Source organism: Oreochromis niloticus, linkage group LG8 (assembly GCF_001858045.2).
Source record: "Oreochromis niloticus isolate F11D_XX linkage group LG8, O_niloticus_UMD_NMBU, whole genome shotgun sequence".
Classification (NCBI taxonomy): Eukaryota; Metazoa; Chordata; class Actinopteri; order Cichliformes; family Cichlidae; genus Oreochromis; species Oreochromis niloticus.
Window position 1 is genome coordinate 18,076,568 of NC_031973.2, and position 18,248 is coordinate 18,094,815.

Sequence of the window (18,248 nt, forward strand, 5' to 3'; positions counted from 1 at the left end):
AATTTTGAATTCTCCAACAGTTGTTTTACATGGTAAATGGTAAATGGCCTGTATTTGCATAGCGCTTTAAGGTTTTAAGGTTTGTCTGACAGCAAGAAGCTGCCAAAATGTCCTAAAATCTTCAAAATGACCTCAAGGTCTTAAGCTCAAACTGGTGCACAACAGAAAGCACTAAGTATTATGTTCATTACTTTAGAGAATTCCTGGCATAACTTCCGTCATTTACCAACAGTGAAACAATCAGAATCACTTGAAACCTAACCAACGTCTCAGGTTACTTTTATTTGACTTGCTCTTTGCTCCAAAAAGGAATGAGGTGTCCCCACAAAGTGACTGTGAAAATACATTTGTTTCCACAGTATGAGTAATGACACACACACACACACTCACACACACACACACGCACACGCACACACACACACTCCTCCTTGTCGCCCAGAGGACCCCATATAAAGCCGTGTTTCCCCTGCACTTGTTACTGCTCTTCGTTTCAACATCAGTGAACATTGTCTGCTGTTCAGGTATGTACTTTGACCTTTTCCTATGATATCTAAACTGACATCTAAATTATAGCACCGTCCACATCCAAATAAGATAATCAGGTCGAGCTACAGTATCCACTGAGCACATGCCCAACTTAGTCTAAATTAACAGCTATGAAAAATCAAGTATTTTTAAATAAATGGAAAGACTTTCAGGACAAGACACTAAAAACTTTACTCAGATTAGTAAGTTTGGTTTTGGAAATGACTTATCTGTTATATTCAGTACATATTCCAGTTATTTTGAGTGAAATATAAACACCCAGTGTGCAGCATTTGGTGTTTAGGATTTTCATGAAGTGAAAAAACTCAGTGGTTTATTCTTGATCAAAACAAAACTGGATTCTATAATGTATTAAAGACTGGACCCACCAGTGTGTGGGTGATGATAAAGGTATCTATAATGCACAGGATATCTCTGCTGGTCAGTTAATGCAATAAAATCCTCTTGAAATCCTTCAGTCCTTTTGTCCATACCTGTTTATTTAGACTGACACACTCATACCTTGAGATCCTTGCTAAAAGTGACCAGTGAGGTATTGTAGACACTTTTATCTGTGCCTGTAAACAGGTAGCATCATACATTTGCATAGGGATGAGGCTTCAATATCCCAAATTTGCCTGTGTTGCTTTTTGTCTATTTGATCAGTCAAACGTAGTTTTGCACTCATGCAACATCTCACAGTGACACATGTGCATAAGCCTATGAAGTAATGCTTAAAATATCTGTGAGGCTACGCACATATTTAAAGGTCCTTTCAATTTACTGAGACTGCACGCAGATCAAATGATAATAGAGGACTTGGCTGGTGTTAATAGCAGCTAGCCGACCAGCTTAATCTCTTTCTATCCCACATTCTCTCTTGTAAATCAAATTAAACAAGATGGACTGGACAGCTGTTACCTCACTCTGATCCCGGGTAATTGGATGCTGCTCCAATCCAGTGTCCCTCTGGCCTCTTCTATTCCTAGATCATTAGCTCCAAATGGCCTTTCACTTAATCTTATCCCCCAAACTAAAATCTTACACTGGATGTTGCTTTTTTAATTTCAGAGGTTTGGAAAAAGAAGTGTGGTACATTATAACTATAATAGCACTGATTTTTATGTGTCTTTCCAGTGTCATCATGTCTTACTTAGACGAACACGGGTGAGTCGATCCAGTCCAGGAAGTTATAATTCAATAGCTTGTGTTTTATGGCACATCTAATGCATTCTGTCAATTCCTTTTGATTTAGAGGGCATCACGAGGGTAAGGGCAGCAATTCTTTCATTTAATAAATATATAAGCTGCAATTCATATCTCAACTCAATCAGACTGTGACTCTTTCTTTCTCCAGAAGAAGATGAGGAGCAGGGAGAGGGAGGTGAGACTGAAAGGCTTAGCGTACTTTGGAGATAACACATCAACTACCAGCTGTTTTTGCAATCCAGTAGTAGAGCTGCCCAATAGAACCACTCAATTGTGAATATGGTTTAAATCCTGTAATTGATTTAATGTTTATGTGTTGATTCTGTATTTCTGTGGGTAGTTCATAATCACTAACCCAGTAGCACGGCAAAACGTGTAATAGATGCGCTGGTCCATTTGGACACGCATGTAGAGGTAGCCTGTAAGCTGCAGCACCAGCAGAGGGAGATATTTTATTTAAAGCAAACATGAAAATGATTGGAAAGCATTTAAACAGACATTACTTACACATTTACATGTAAGTACACATTAGCCGCCTAGCTGAATTGTTTCTGGTGATTAAGGATCTGGAGCGTACTTCATACATTCCTTGCTCACTAGCCACTTCTTGGTTTTAACCCTATAATGCCATTTGTATCATATTTGTCACGAGTTTCTGAGACCTCTATCTCATCAACACAATCAATACTTGCCATAATTTCAAAATGTTATGGACAAATCTCTTTTTTTGTCTAAAATTAACATTGTTGTTAACAAAAAGTTGCCAAACATGCCCAATTTATCAAATGTGATACAAAAATTATATAACAAATACTGTATATCATAAACAACATGATACAGAAGAAAAATAAATTGTGGATTTTGTTATAAAAACATCTCAGTTGAAAAAAATCTGAATTTTCTGGCTATTTTTTTAAGGGTTGGGTCTTACAGGGTTAAATATATTATCTCCCCTTTCTGCTTCTGCAGCTTTTGCATGCAGTACCACAACTTTTGCATGCATGTCCATTTCATGCTTTGGAGAGGCAAAGCTGGCAAAGGTGGGGCTGTCACCTTCGAGGTGGTTTACAGAGTCCTGAGTTGAACCGCTCTTTCATCCTGTGAGTCGTTAGATTCACAAAGATGGAGAAACGTCTGTGACATTTGTGAATTTTTTTCTCCACCCTCAACATACGAATTATAGACACATGGCTCAAGGTGTGAGTTGGGGTTGAATCGCATGGTAAGGGATCTCAAGACTGTGTTACAGGTGGCTGACAAATGGTGTCATAAGCGACCACCTCTACTTAATCATGGCTGTTCAAGCTGGACACAGCTTGACTCCTCTGTTTCATTTATTTCCACTCTTGGCTGTGTGCAGTGTGGGAATCCTTAACATTTTAATCTCTGGAGGTTAGCACAAGAGACTCACCTGCATGCTGTTTTGCTTGTTAGTGGCTGCCAATCTGAAGAAAGTTAGATTTAAAGAGGGTAAACAGCTTGATTCAAACAGTAAATGAAAATGAATTGCAGGGAGGTTCCAACACCCAGTATAAGATAAAGATAAACAGCTTCCTGTCTGATATAAACTTGGTTTAACTTGAGCTTTTCTCAAGATGTATTTTTGATTATTCTAATAACAATAATAATAATAATAACTGATTTACTGTTTCATTACTTTTCTGGCTGCCATGCTGAAGAAGAACGGCCCAAATACAAGTAAGAAAATACAAGAATATTATACTGTGAGCTTTCAAAATTATTTGATTAGTAAAAAAACAAAGCATAACGAACCAGCACGCTTTCATGTGGTTTTACAGGCCACTTATGACGCAGCTCGGTGCACCAAAAATCCCAGAAGGAGAGAGGGTTGACTTTGATGTATGTGCCTTAATATCATTGTTAAAGGAAAAAAGTACATCATTACACGAAAACCAAACATAAGTAATCCCAGTAAGTTTGTCCCATGCTAGGATATCCATAGGAAAAGGATGGAAAAAGATCTTCTGGAACTACAAACACTGATTGAGGTCCACTTTGAGCAGAGGAAGAAAGAAGAAGAGGAATTGATTGGACTCAAAGCAAGAATTGTAATGCCCTTCCCCAAACTGTTTTCTTGTTTTGCATGTTTGTCTATTTTTCCCTCACTTGTTTGTATGAAAAAGGGATTTGTCAGGTTGCGGTCACCATTCAGGCTAATAGAGAGTAAAGAGCCATGTGTCAATGTCCAGCAGAGTTGGGTTTTTTTCAATGTAGGAGAGCCGGAGGGCAGAAAGAGCTGAGCAGCAGCGTGTGAGGGCTGAAAAAGAGCGGGATAGACAGACACGGATAGCGGTAAGGAATTATGTTAACACATATGTTGCTTAGTCCATGAAAATATCAATAATCCAACAAAGAAAAGAATAATTTAAGTGATGATGCAACTCAGGAGGAGCGGCAGAGGAAAGAGGATGAAGAGGCAAAGAAGAGAGCAGATGATGAGGCCAAGAAGAAGAAAGTTCTCTCCAACATGGGCGCTCACTTTGGAGGGTTCCTAGCAAAGGTCAGAGGATTCAAGTGATTCATTTGTAGGCAGGCGTGCCGCTATATTCTGCAATTATGTGGGGTGCATTTCTAGGCTGATGTGACTGGGCAAGAGCGGTCGTTTCTTACAGGCAGAGCAGAAACGGGGTAAAAGACAAACTGCAAGGGAAATCAAAAAGAAGACACTGGCAGAAAGACGCAAGCCACTGGCGACTGAGAACCTGATAGAGGATGGCCTGAGGTCAGTTAAAGCCTTCATTGGATTACGTTTTTATTTAGCTACATGTTATAGATATACCAGCTGGATAAGCCTGAGGCAAACAATTGTTTAAGCCTTAGACACAAGCTGTAATGTCTTTTGTGTTTTAGAGAGCGAGCCAAGGAGATGTGGGAATGGATCCACCAGCTGGAGTCAGAAAAGTTTGATCTGACTGAGAAGATGAAGAGACAGAAATATGAGGTTAGCCCTTTACTTGGGAATATTTAAGATTTTTATATTAAAAATCGGAGACATTATATTCTTACGTACTTTTTCTTTTTCAGATCAATGTCCTCCTGAACAGGATCCAACACGCTCAGAAATTGTGAGTCAGACGGTTTGTCTCAATCTACCCACACAACAAGGGAGCTAAGTGCAGGGTTGTAGGTAGATCAACTCTTTGCACATCTTTGACTATGCAAAGATTTCACAGGTCACTGGCAACAGCCACACCCGTACAGGAAACACAACAATCTAAGATCTTGCCACTTTCTGAACAGGATACACAGACACACACTTTATTTAATATATTTAAATAAAGCGACAGAGCAGAAAGAGGAAATAGCAGCTATTTTACTATCTTAAATTTCGCTGATCGTCTGTGAACTACTGTTTACGATCTCCTTTTAATCTTCTATTTTCTTGATGCAGCAAAAAGGGACATGGCAAGGGAAAAGTTGGAGGACGCTGGAAGTGACCTCATACACACACAGACACACACAGGAAGCATAAACAAACAAGAGGACGGTTCACTAGTTCCAGGACAAGCTTCCAGCAACTTTGCAGTGTTCAAATAATGGCTTCCTGTAGGGTTTATTTGAATACATCAACTTATACTTACATTTGTGGCTATTAAAATACACATATAAATATATTTGAACTGCTGTCATGGTATCATTTAAACAAGATGTGAAATATTATTATTAATCCATAGTTGCTACCATACAAATATGAATTGTTATCTGAAGCATCTGACAGCTCCTCCTAGTTGGTTTGTAAACTGCTGATAAACAAGATGTGAAATGTCTCTGTTGTCACGCTTTACTATGCTAAGTGTCTCTCGCATCTTGGTAAACAGCTATCGTGCAATACAAACACCTCTACTTTCTCTGTTGTATGAAGACGGCGTGGACGTCATCACTGGTCCCCTCATGCCAAGGTTCAAATCCAGCCTCTAAAGCGATGTCCTCTACTTTCTTTGCAAAGCCAGCTTCTTGCTCTTTATTCAGATCCAAAATGTACCTGAGACACACATAATGACACAGTAATGCACTGTGAATCCGAATACAATCGCTGTCGCTATTAACTTTCAAGAACAGTGTCACAACTGATCTATAAGGAATATGTGGCAAACTCAAAATATCCCATATGCAAATGCCGATACACGGCAGTCACTGTAGTCCTGGTGGCCATGGTAACGAGCCCCGTGTTACTAAAAAAACCCTCACTTGGCCAACTCCACGACAAGCACAGCGTCTGGTGCTGCAATCTGTCTCATCATCGGGCCCAACTGGTGCACGAAGCTTTACAGCAGAGGCAGAGAAGGAAGCAAAAACACAGAAAACATAACATGGTCAGCAGTCATACCAGTAGTCTGCAGTCCAGGCGACTGGATGCTAAAGGAATATTTTTACAAAACGACTTGATATATTTCGTATTCATTTAAAAAAAAAATCCACCTGGCGGAGAAGTAAATGGTGTTGAAGAATTGTGAATATTTCTGTTTCTCGGGCAGTTTGTGAAGTGAGTCCAAAGGCAGGAAGGTGACAGAGATCCCATTTGGATACATCAAGTCTGAATGGGATTAGAGAAAACTCAGTGCTGGTTTTAGTTGCTATTTTCTGGAAATGAAACATCAAAGCATATTGCATAAAGACAGGAAGTAATACAGTAAATAGCTGGAGCACCTCATTCCCCTTTAGAGTTCTCTTAAAAATGTCCAAAAACACACTGAAAGAACATATAACAATAGAAACCAACCTTTCACATCACTTTATCTTTTTGTCACAGTGGTTTTACACTCTGGTTTTAACCAAAGCTAAAGCTGAAGGCCTTTTAGCACTCATAGTCTTTCACCTTTAATACTGACAGTCCGTATGGATGTGTCCTCCTCTGCATCTGTGTATGGCTGAGAAGTAGTAGGGCAGCCCCGTCTGCTGGACAGGGACTGGAACAATCCTTGCAAATTTGCAAAAGAGATATCCTGGGCGGTCTGTGGATGTGAGAACAGGATCGATGACAACAGACAGACAGTAATGTGTTTAGAAATGTGCACAAGCTGATTCCAGCAATGAAGACAGAAAAAGACAGAAAAACTTTGTACGTTTTACCTTAATGTGTTGCCCATTCTGTGTCTTCAGCAGACTCTTGTCATCAGTTTCAATGCCGAAGGACAGGTAAGGACTAGAAACAATGTCTCCCCAGTATCCCCTGATTGCTACTTTGTCTCCTTTCTGTACAGACACACGACCAAAATTAGCTTCCTTTGTCAACTTACTGTTTACAGTAAAGTGAAGAAGCAGCTGGCCCCTTCCTGATTTCTTGATATGGTTTTTCACATGTTTGTCACACTTACATGTTTCAGTTCAGCAAACTAATTTTAAACATAATACAAAGATAACCTGAGTAAATACAAAATGCAGGTTTTCAATGATGGTCTTATTTTTTAATCATGAATGAACTGTGATAACCACTTTCTTTACAAGGCTGAGTTCAATTTCTTGATCCACACTCAGGCCTGATTAATGCCAGACCTGGATCATGAAATCACTTAAACAGAAACTGTCTGACAACGTGAAGCAGGGTTCTCTATCTATCATCTACAAATGGTTACAAAGATGTTTTTTTAGGCTTTGGGACTCCAGTGAACCACAGTTAGAGCCCTTATTATCCACAAATGAGGAAAACTTAAAACAGAGTGAACCTTGCAAGTGTACCAAAATTACTCCAAGAGCACAAAGATTATTCATCCAGAGGGCACAAAAAAACAAGAACAGCATCTAAAGAATTGCAGGGCTCACCTGCCACAGTTAAGGTCAGAGTTCATGATTCAACAATAAGAAAGAGACTAAGCAAAAATGGCATCCATAGGAGAGCTCCAAGATGAAAACCACTGCTGACCAAAAAGAACAGGCTTTTCTCACATTTGCCAAAAAACATCTTGATGATGAGTCAAAAGCTGAATTTTTTAGAAAGTTTGTCTGGACTAAAATCAGATTGAGTTACTTTGGCATGACTTTAAACAAGGCCGTTCATACTTAAAATCCTCCAGTGGCTGAATTAAAACGATATGAGGACAATTACTTTTTCAAGCAGGGCCAGGTATGCTTGGATAGTTTTTTTTTCCTCCTAATAAATGAAATCATAATTTAAAAACTTCATATTGTATACACAAGGCATCTTGGCCGAATATTAAGATTTCTTTAATGATCTGAAACATGAAACGTGACAAAAAAAGAAAAAAATCCTCAAAGGGAAAATTTTTTATTCATGGCACTGTAGAAGAGAGATGTAGAAAAACCAATATGTAATTACCTGACTAAACACTCTTGAAGACAGCAAACTAGGATTGGTTATTTGATAGATGCCTTCCCTCATTTCGAATGCCAGTCCCTGTTCCCTCCATCGCATGTACTGCTGTCTGTTGATGACGCCACACTGCAGACAGCCAGTACACAAACATACATTTGAATTTCTTTAACCAAGTTCTTATTTGTAATATCTCTGGCCACACCAGAGGAAAGTGCAGAAATTACTCAGATACCCCTTTCTCATGAAGCTTCATTGTAAGATCCCAGTCAAAGCAGCCCTTCTTGGAGTCATAGCGTGTCCCGAGGTGTTGCCTGACACGATAATCCCAAGCTTTGGCCATGACAGGAGCAGGATGCTCTGATGATGAAGACTGAGTTTGGATCCATGACTTAAATATCCTGTCCAGTTCGTCTCGCTCCTTAAACTGCAAAAAGTGTCCATACTCAGTGAATAGAATTTGTAGGCTTTTTCTGAATGTGTAAAGCACTTACAAATTTTAATGATTATGTGCAGTGCACCACAGGTTATACTGAGCAAGCCGCAATGTCTGGATGTTTAGGTAAAAATAAGCTCCTTCAGCAGACGTCTGTACCTTAAGGAGAGTTGTGTTCAGACAGCCATGCACTGCCATCGTTTCAGTAACAGACAGAGAAAGTTGCGATGCTACACGTTGCAGTACTTCCTCTGTCTGACTGCGGATTTCTGCGTTTCCAAACACCTCTAGGAAAACTTCGGTCTTCTCTAAAAATTTAAAATAAGGATTAAAAAAACCTACTGGTTTGTGAACAACAACAAATCTTGCTTTAATAAAATCAATAATTTATCCAACTCCCACGTACCATTAATCCCCATGCTGTCCTGGGGAATCAGTGCCAGGTAGAGGAGCAGCAGCTGTCTAGCAACCACCTCCATGCTGTTTTCTATCACCCATATCTGCAGTGTGGCAAAAGAAGTTATTTCTAGCTCAAAGTATTGTTAGCCATTTGCAGTTTAAAAAGACTTAGGCTCACATGGACACTTTGTTTGTCTTGCAAACCAGCAATAGTCTTTAAAATATGTCGTGGATCTCCACTGCCCACCAGTAAAACATTGATGTCCCCTTCACATCTCTCAGGGCCTGGTAAGAGAAAGAGAGAGAGAACACATATTGTGCTTCTATTGCTGGATAAGGAACCTCAGTACATTTAACCTGACAGGGACAAACTGTAGGTGATAGAAACTGAATATAAAAATCTGGAGAAACAGCTCAGATGTTTACTGATGGACCTGTGATACTGACAGAGCTGACAGAGACAAAGTGTAGGAGACAGTATCAGATGATAAAACACAACTGATGGATGACACCGTTTGCTAATCCATTACAGAGTCTTTGGGTGTATCCAGTTCTGGGTCGACTTACTGAGATTGATTTGTGTGATTTTGAGTGGAAAATATGTCAAGGATGAGACACCATAAGTCTTTGAACAAATTTCAGCAAAATGTTCAGAAGACAAACTGTCTACAGCTGCAGTGAAAAACTCACTCAAAAATGCATGTAGTTGTTTTACAGTCTTTAAATCATTTCAGCCTCATCTTCACTCAAATATTCACTATTTCCATCAGTGTGACCAATTATAATGTGACAAATGATTGATCATCAGTGCTATTTTTGCCTCTGTTAGCTGCTGTTAGCTGGCATTAGTGAAACTTTCTTTTAAGCGGATCCAGAATTGCTGGACTCTCATGCAACGTGAGAATGTAATCAAATAGTTTATTAGGAGAAAAATGTACTTTTGAGGCCTACCATTAGCTGGCACAATGCTAGTTTATAACCAGCTGGTGTTTTTGTTTAGCTGGTTCATCATCAGCTGTCCAGAGACAGGAGGGTCGCATGTTTAATCTGCTGATGATCAGTAACTGCGGCAATATCAGGAATAAATAAGCATGTTTATGCATGTCTTCCTGACTTCAGTTCAGGAGATGAGACTTGAGAGGAGGAAGAGGATGAACTTTTATTCAGATGCTGGTTGTGTTGTCTCTTTTTTGTGCTTTCACTTCTTTGTTGAAGGGGATCCCTTCTCATATAATAAAAAAAATCTTCATATCTTGAGTATGAAGGTGCAAACATTAATTAAAACTTGCCTCTACAGCACATGAACTCCTGAGAATTAACTTCTTTTCTGCCTCTGATATAAGACATATGTGGCAATTCTCTGGCCACATACATAAGATCAGGCAGAACAGCACTGTCCATCGGGATCACTGTATTCAAGAGGCAACATGACATCTTACACTATGTATTTTAATGCTTTAATTCTTTTTTTGTTGGAATTTAAAATAAATTTATAATTACACACTAATAAATCTATATTTATGAGTACAGCATTATTTTTTCTATTAAACAACCTAAAAAAAACCCCCGACTGACTGTACCTAATTTTGAGCTATCACACGTGTATTGTGTATTTATGTGTGTGAAACTGAAACGTGGCTGTCTATTTTAACTACACTCAACGCAGCATAATAAATGAATACTTTTGAAAAACATCAGAGCAAATCGTACAATCCTTTATCTGATCTGATGCACGTGCGCAGGCCCACAGGATCCTCGTGCAGTCAAGACTCTTACCGATATGCAGCAGGTCGCGCGCAGGACTGAAGCCCCACCAAGTGATGCAGCCCGCACCCTCAGATGCCCGTCCAGCACTCATACTGCAAAAAAAGGCAAACGAAGGCGTGCACCCCGTCGGTTTACGTCAAGACAAAACAAACTTCGGTAGGCAAGGGACCATATCTTAACACAAAGCCGTAAAAATATAAAATAGCTTAGTTCAACTAAGGGTAGCCGGCTGCTACAGAACTTTTAAATGGTGCCCTGAAAATACAGCTATTACTCAAACGCATAAGCGTGTCTCTGACTTTATTTCTGTAATTAAAAAACAGCAGGTAATATCAAAAGGTGTTTGTTAAACCTCACCTGACCGACTCTTTGACGACAGCTGTAAAAAGTGTGAAGCTGAAAGTAAGTTTGGGTTTTGTTGCTAGGCAACACTTTTGGCTACGTAGACACCATCTATCGGTGAAAAGAATGAATTACATAGTACGCTCTTCTATGAGGCCCTTCAGTGTTAAAGTTTATTCAATAGATTAAAACAAACTGAGCATTAATGTGAAACATTCCATTGTAGGTTTATTTGTATTTTTCACGACAGTATTGCACCACAACACTAGAAAGTGAGCAAAAAGGCCCAAAGTACATAAAAAACAAGAAAAAGTTCACATCACTGAGTAATTATGTGAATAAACTCTCTTTGATCCATTTTTAACATACCCTTGCATGGGCCTACACAAGAGATGCACATTTACAGATATGTGGTTTCTAGGCTTATAAAGACAATCATTTTGGTTTATGGTATGAGGTAAATATGGGGAGACAAGGGTTTAATAACAGTCAAATATCAAACATTGTTTGACAGGTGCATATATACACACCTACAGACACACACACACGCAATAAAGTGTCTCAAAGGAAATAAACTGGAAAGGAGAAAATGGAAATTAAGAAAACGTTGGGTTTAATAACAAGTAGCAAATTGGCAGCAGTCACTATTTAGGTGTGACTCTAACGAGGTTTTGCTTTGAGTGCCGCATCTACTTCTTCTTCAGGCAGAAGAGTGTGCCACTGGGCTACTGGACGTCTGGGATTGGCAAGCATGTCAGACCAGTGGCGCAGTCCGACTCCTGTAGCTCCATAACCCATAAAGGTCTTTCCAATGGGGTCGTTGCTTCCAAGTTTATCATAGTCGAATACTGTGATGACAACCTGCACTTTCTGAAAGGCAAAAGAAATACGCATGAGCCAGACAAGCTTGTCCACACAGTGCTTGGTGTTTCACAACTGATTACTGGTGATAAAAGGTACCTGTATTTGCTCAAAGGGGACTTCAAAGCTGAAACTCTCATTAAAATAAGGATTTAGTGTGTTTTTCTTTACTGTTGTCTTCTTCTTTTTAATCCGTTTCCCATTTTGTTGCAGAACAATCTTCACATATGGGTCTTGTGAAAGAGGAAGTGAAGGTGAGTTGCATCATGCATGTTTATTTCAATTCCTTATGATACTTGAGCATTTATTTATTAATTTATTTGACTGGTAATATCATGAGGCCTGATTACCTGATAAACCTCCAACATCCATTTTCTTAAGGTTCTTTGCCTCCATGATGTTCACTGTCAGTTTCCCAGCAGTGGGTACATAGCGCAATGAGATGCAAATATCACCCAGTTTTTCCTGCTGGGATGAAATTTTGTGAAGAGTGTATTGAAAAAGGGTTATTATCCAAATGTTTATCACTGAAAGGTTCAAGAGCTGTTTAAACTAAGATTCAGTATATCATACCTCCTCCTTCTCACCGCTCTCCAAGTCCCTCCATTGTTGCATTGGCTGACCCAAATCAACACTGTTCATGGGAATCTTTATTTCACCGATCATGTCATGCTTGGAGAATCGATCAAAGTCAAAAACCTGCAACACCAAAGTCTTTCCACCCAGCTCTGCGTACGGAATCTAGAAAGAGGGGGAAGATGATAACTGACATCTCAAAACATACTGCATTGGTATTTTGGGGGGAAGGGACTGGTTGAGGTCGATTAAGGGGAAGAAAAGTCTGAAGAGGAAGTGGAGAGTTGTGCCCAGCGAAGCGTGAAAAGCAACAGCCCGAAGCACCAACTCGAGCTGTGACAAAGACAAAACCCTGAGAGCATCAAGTCAACAAAGACAAGTAATACCTTGAAGATGAAAGTCTCGTTGAAAACAGGGCACAGGTTTTTGCGCTGAACCTTGGTCTCGTACTTCTTCTTTTTATCTGGCAGCAAAAAAACTTTGACATAGGGGTCTGAAGTCCCCCCCATGTCCATAGCGGCAAGGTCTTGAGCCTGAAGGATACCCACGATGAGCTTTAGAGGAAAGAGAACAAGTGTCAGAATCAATGTTGTTAAAGTTATCTAAATGTAAAAACTAAAAATAGTTGAGAAAAATGTTTTAGTTACCTGGAATAAAAATCTAAACTAAACTGTAAGTGAAACAGAAATACTTAAAAATACATAATTTTAATATATCTGGACAGAACTGGTCTGAAGTGGTTTAAGTGGTCAAAAAGAAAGGGTAGGAATTTTGACGTTTCCACGGAGGACTTACCTGAGCATCTGTGAAGTTGTAGTCCAAGGAAAACTCCAGTTTACCCAACTTTTCCTGTTCTTTCTCCTCTTCCTCCCCTTCTTTCTTCACCTCCCCCTCCTATAAGATAAAAAAAAACATACGAACACACACACACACACACACACACACACACACACACACACCTGATTTTCTTGTAGTTCTTGAGTTGGTAAGATAAGATAAGAAAATACAGTGATAGGGGTACCTTCTCTCCACTCTCTCCTTCACCTTCCTTTGCTTTTCTGCGGCGACCTGCCTTCCCCTCCCTCACTTTCTTTGGCTTTTTCTTTTTCCCAAAGCATTTCTTAAAAATGCAGAAGATGAAGCATGCCACCAAGACCAGAACCACCACAACAATGGCTCCCACTGCCCACATGGGAACTGCCAAAATAGAGATATGGGTTGGCTCATCAGTGGATGTTATAGAAGTATGGTTATCATGAAAGTGCTGGAAATCTCTGATCCGCCTTTGCTGGTTACATACACAGAACTAACACAATGCTGAAACAACAACCCAAACCTCATCAAACAAATATGAATCAGAGCTTCAGAGTGATATCCTCACGTTTCAGTTCTCTCTATGAAAGGTTTTTTAAAAACTTGCTGATCTCGTACCTTAAGAAGAGAATTTAATTTTTTTTATATCTTAAAATCACAAAAAAAACTATGGAAAGTCACTTTTTCCCAGTGTTCAGTTGTATCAGGTTAATCAGTTATAACAATATTGTTCAAGGGGACCTATTATCCACCTAATTGTTTTTTACAGTAGTGTGCAAAAGTTTTGAGCCACCCCTCATATGTGATATTTTGATTTTGAGCAGCCAGGTCTTGAGAATTAGTTCTCCAGACTTTCTGAAGGACTTTGGACATTGGCTGCTTTTTCAGTCATTTTTAGTCCAGTCCTTGTATTTGGGCATTTTCAAACATATGCCTTTTTGCATTCAAGAAGAAAAAAACAAAAACTAACACAATAGATGAACCAGTGTTTTGTCCACACACAGAAGTTAGCAAAGAAGGAATTTTACATTGTATCTTTAGGCACCTTTTTGAAAGCAGCCTAATAATTTGTTCACTTTTCTTTAGTTGAATATATGAAAAAATATGAAAGATAACACAGTTTGATGGGCATAAAATTGTATTTTTGCAGGTTTTAGATGTGTCCTTGATCGAGCACAGCTGATTTAAATGTAGCTTGCCATCACCAATGTGTGAATGTGTGTGTGAATGGGTGGATGACTGGATATGTAAAGCGCTTTAGGGTCCTTAGGGACTGTTAAGGCGCTATATAAATACAGGCCATTTACCATTCATTTTACCATTTAAATGGCTAAATTACCTCCTCAACATGTCTTAAAGTTCTCCAGAAGCCTGGTAATGAACTAATCATTTGATTCAGGTGTGTTGACCCAGGGTCTAAAACCTGCAGGACACCAGTCCTTGAGGCCTGGAGTTCCCCACCCCTGCTCTACACAAAGGAGACCAGGAGAGATGTAAGTGTCCACAGCCCTCTGTAAAACATGGTGGAGGTTCTGTCATGGTTTGGGCCTGCATTTCAGCCAGTGGTGTTGGAGAGCTTGTCAAAACTGATGGAATTATGAATGCAAAAATGTGCTTGGAGATTTTGATCACCCATGCAGTACCATCTGGAAAGACTTTGTTTTTCAGCATAACAATAATCCCAAACATACTAGCAGTAAAAGTATACCTGGATTAAACACACACACATATACATACACACACACACACAATGGAGCTCTCTCAGTCATGGATTGGCCTCCCCAGAGTCCAGAGCTCAACTTTATTGAAGCAGTGTGGGACCATCTTGACAGAGAACAGAACAAAAGGAAGCAAACTTCCAAAGAAGAGCTTTAAATGTCCTTCAAGAAGCCTAGAGAAGTATTTCTGAAGATTACTTAAAGAAATTACAAGAAAGCTGCATCTATGTTTCCACATGTTTCAATAATCAGTGAATCCATTTCCCATTTTCCAAGCAACATATGGGTAAATTAGAGATGGCATAAGATTTTTGCACTGTAATGCATTCTTAGAGTAGTGGAGAAGTTGCCTCATTTAAAGTTCAAAATATTCTAATACTGGGCCTTTGTGCAGAGGCTTAGTTTATGTTTGATCTGAAATAGGTCAAATAACTCACAGTTATTTGTATGTGATTACCTCGTTTTTTCAGACTTTGCTCATAGTTGTTTATGAGTATCTGCCACTTAATATATTTCAGAAAGTAAAAGCAAAACATAACAGACATTTACAGCTGTTCATGAGCTCGGAGACAGAACCAAAGGTTTAATGCATAATGTCAAAATATATCATGGTTTCTTCTTTTTACCACAATAACTAAAACTTTCTCAAAATTATATTTTTAGCACTTCCTTATGTATGTTTTGCTAATGTTGTGTTATGTCAGTAACACACCTCAGCATTGAGATAATAGTCTGTAAACCCACAGCCACCACTAGTTGCTCCACCAACCACAGAAGCTCATTAAATGCTTTACTCTTAGCGTCATAAGCAGTAGTTATTCATTTCTTAGCAAAATGACTCAGAAGCATGTATTCATGTTCCGTCATTGTAGGCATAAACACTTAAACTGTTGACGTTCTTTGAAATCATTCTTTATGCCACACCACTTATGTTAAAAAGAGCAATTTAGTGTAGGAAATTTCTCGTTGCATCTACAGTAGCTTGAACTTTTGTGGAAGACTATGCTCCAAAACATAACTGGTAAATACATTGATAAATATTATCCATCTTCTTCCGCTTATCCGGGGCCGGGTCGCAGGGGCAGCAGCCTAAGCGGAGAAGCCCAGACCTCCCACTCCCTGGCCACCCCCTCCAGCTTGTCTGGGGGAACACCAACGTGTACCCAGGCCAGCCGAAGGATATATACTCTCCCGCATATCCTGGGTCTGCCCCAGGGCCTCCTCCCGGTTGGATATGTCCGGAACACCTCACCCAGGAGGCATCCTTATCAGATGCCTGAACCACCTCAGCTGGCTCCTTTCGATAAATAAATTATAAATCCGTTTGATAAATATTAATTTGACATAATGTAAATTCTGCACAGGGATAGGTTTCCTCCCTAATAGCCACATTTAGTTTATTTCATCACTGATTTATGGATTTCTAAATCATTTGGCAGATTGTGGCAGTAGCTTACTTGACAGATGACTCAGCTCATTCATGAACTTTTCCTTCATGTGGTTGTAGTCGTGCCCAGGGTGATGTTCTGTATGTGAGTGCTCGTGGTGTTCTGAATGAGAGTGCTCATGATGAGCAGGCTCTGTTGTTTCCTCCGATTCTGGTTCAGACGGCTCAGCGGCCCTCCGGACTCGAACCCCAGCCCCGACCAGCCTCATGTCAGCTGCCAAAACATTAGAATTACTACAGTTATTCACGCTGTTTTTAAGTTGGCTGCCACATTGAATGATAACACAACTTTACATGCATGCTGTGTAATCCCTGTGTTAATGTGTTGCAGGAAGGTTGAAGAGCATAGGACAACTCTAAGCCAGATGCTCAACATGGCTGACCCTAATCCCTCTGTTACTCTCATGCTCTCCTCCATCTCATGGCCCACGCTTTCACTCCCACGTTCAGCCCATCCCCATTTCTCTCTCATCACTGACTCTGCTGTGGACTGGATTAAACTATGCCTCTACAATATTAATCCAAAACCACAGATTCTCAAAGCTTTAAAAAATAGGAGTTGGTATCATCCTTTGGTTTGCCTTGCATAAAGCCACTGTTTCTGTCATATTGACTGTTTATAACAATGTTTAAATGAGGTTTAGTGGAACACAAACAACTTTGGAAAAAACAGATTTTTTAATAAGTAGTTATTATGAGCTGTATTGCCATTTTAAAAGCAAACAAAAGTGGCAGTAAAAGTATTTTTTACTGCACCCATGTACTGTGTTTAATAATTGAACATTGAAATTGAATATAACTTAATGGAATAAAATGATCACTGAAGTACATTTATTAAAATTTAAAACACTATGTGACATCTAATTGGAAACTAAAGTATGTCAAATGAACCATTTGCAATATAAATGCTCCTTTAAATTGGTTTGTTCAAAGCCAACAGAAAGAAAATACACACACAGAAACACAGCATGTTTTTCTCCTCAGTTTAGACATTTTTTTTTTTTTTTTTTTTTTTTTTTTTAGGATTTTTCCACTTAATCATAACAACAGTGTTTGAAATTTTACTGAATATTTATCTTACCTGTTGATATCTCCCTTTAACTTCTAGTTCGGTGTCTTTCTTGTGGCTTTTCCTCTGGCTTGTTGAAGACCCTGCACACCTATCAATCCTTGGGTATGCTGTTGACTAGAACTGGCAGGCTCCCTGCAACCCTTTCCACCAAAGCTAAAGCACTGGCAAATCACTAGAGAAATGTTGTCATTTAATCCCCCCACTTCCCCCCCTCCTACTGATATTAGAAGGCAGACAACACATCTGTTGCTTTACGTCTGACTAAAGAAAAATAAAGACCATCATTCACCTTTTATTGTGTTGTAGTTGCAGGGCTGGTAAATTTAACATGTTGAAGTATTCAAAGCTTTTCCTTGTGCCAGCGGGAAACTGTTTATTACACTGATGGCAGTGTTTATCCATTAGACTCAAGAGATTGTAGTACATCCAGCCCTTCACTAATCTCCTCAGCATAGCTGCCCTCGCAGTCGATCATCCAACAACAACTTGTACTGCGAGTGGATATTGTGCATGTATGTGTGGATATGTAGTTTCCCATCCTTTTAGCCTTTACTGTACAAAATACATACGCATGTTTATCAAACTGTAAACAGTGATCCCCAGGCATATTTATATATGCCTTTGTTTTGTTGCGGGGGGGGGGGTACACAGATGAGCATGACATAATTGCCTTACACAAAGTTAGGGCAGGCACTTAAAAGAACTCTGCATTTCAGGATATTTTATTAATAAAAAATACATTTTATGCTGCAATACATTAAACCACACAAACCACAAGTTACGAATGTTTTCAC

General features: G+C 39.4%; 4 protein-coding genes and 1 long non-coding RNA gene across 11 annotated transcripts in view; 3 read left to right on the plus strand and 2 right to left on the minus strand.

The window, feature by feature from the left end:
* The window catches only part of LOC100701335 (protein tyrosine phosphatase receptor type H), a 574,626-nt gene that overhangs the window by 538,239 nt on the left and 18,139 nt on the right, over positions 1–18,248 (plus strand). The gene's annotated exons all lie outside the window — the stretch shown is intronic.
* Positions 507–5,279, plus strand: LOC100701881 (troponin T, slow skeletal muscle). 2 transcript variants are annotated; one of them, XM_019362679.2, is made up of 13 exons: positions 507–521; positions 1,663–1,692; positions 1,781–1,794; positions 1,883–1,909; positions 3,414–3,432; positions 3,534–3,594; positions 3,687–3,803; positions 3,970–4,047; positions 4,142–4,255; positions 4,368–4,477; positions 4,606–4,696; positions 4,780–4,820; positions 5,147–5,279. In XM_019362679.2, the coding sequence occupies exons 2-13, from the start codon at positions 1,670–1,672 to the stop codon at positions 5,190–5,192; spliced, it is 741 nt and encodes a 246-aa protein (XP_019218224.1). In that variant the 5' UTR covers positions 507–521; positions 1,663–1,669; the 3' UTR covers positions 5,193–5,279. The 2 variants fall into 2 exon arrangements, with proteins under 2 accessions (XP_019218224.1, XP_003438675.2); XM_003438627.5 differs by having other exon boundaries at positions 3,417–3,432.
* Positions 5,247–10,734, minus strand: dnaaf3l (dynein axonemal assembly factor 3 like). Its single transcript, XM_013272425.3, has 11 exons — positions 10,635–10,734; positions 9,037–9,143; positions 8,866–8,959; positions 8,619–8,767; positions 8,259–8,450; positions 8,030–8,152; positions 6,826–6,948; positions 6,572–6,707; positions 6,175–6,289; positions 5,944–6,018; positions 5,247–5,737 (listed from the first exon to the last, which is right to left on the minus strand). The coding sequence occupies exons 1-11, from the start codon at positions 10,714–10,716 to the stop codon at positions 5,596–5,598; spliced, it is 1,338 nt and encodes a 445-aa protein (XP_013127879.1). The 5' UTR covers positions 10,717–10,734; the 3' UTR covers positions 5,247–5,595.
* LOC102077721 (uncharacterized) lies at positions 10,643–17,747 on the plus strand. 4 transcript variants are annotated; one of them, XR_003221277.1, is made up of 5 exons: positions 10,649–10,781; positions 12,042–12,082; positions 14,631–14,710; positions 16,714–16,940; positions 17,491–17,747. It is a non-coding gene; the product is annotated as an uncharacterized LOC102077721 (long non-coding RNA). The 4 variants fall into 4 exon arrangements; XR_003221279.1 differs by lacking the exon at positions 16,714–16,940 and having other exon boundaries at positions 10,643–10,781; positions 14,617–14,710; XR_265752.4 differs by lacking the exon at positions 14,631–14,710 and having other exon boundaries at positions 10,643–10,781.
* Positions 11,170–17,601, minus strand: syt5b (synaptotagmin Vb). 2 transcript variants are annotated; one of them, XM_005448327.3, is made up of 9 exons: positions 17,464–17,601; positions 16,393–16,596; positions 13,426–13,601; positions 13,200–13,298; positions 12,791–12,958; positions 12,402–12,569; positions 12,179–12,293; positions 11,928–12,061; positions 11,170–11,837 (listed from the first exon to the last, which is right to left on the minus strand). In XM_005448327.3, the coding sequence occupies exons 2-9, from the start codon at positions 16,589–16,591 to the stop codon at positions 11,628–11,630; spliced, it is 1,269 nt and encodes a 422-aa protein (XP_005448384.1). In that variant the 5' UTR covers positions 16,592–16,596; positions 17,464–17,601; the 3' UTR covers positions 11,170–11,627. The 2 variants fall into 2 exon arrangements, with proteins under 2 accessions (XP_005448384.1, XP_003438522.1); XM_003438474.4 differs by having other exon boundaries at positions 12,179–12,296.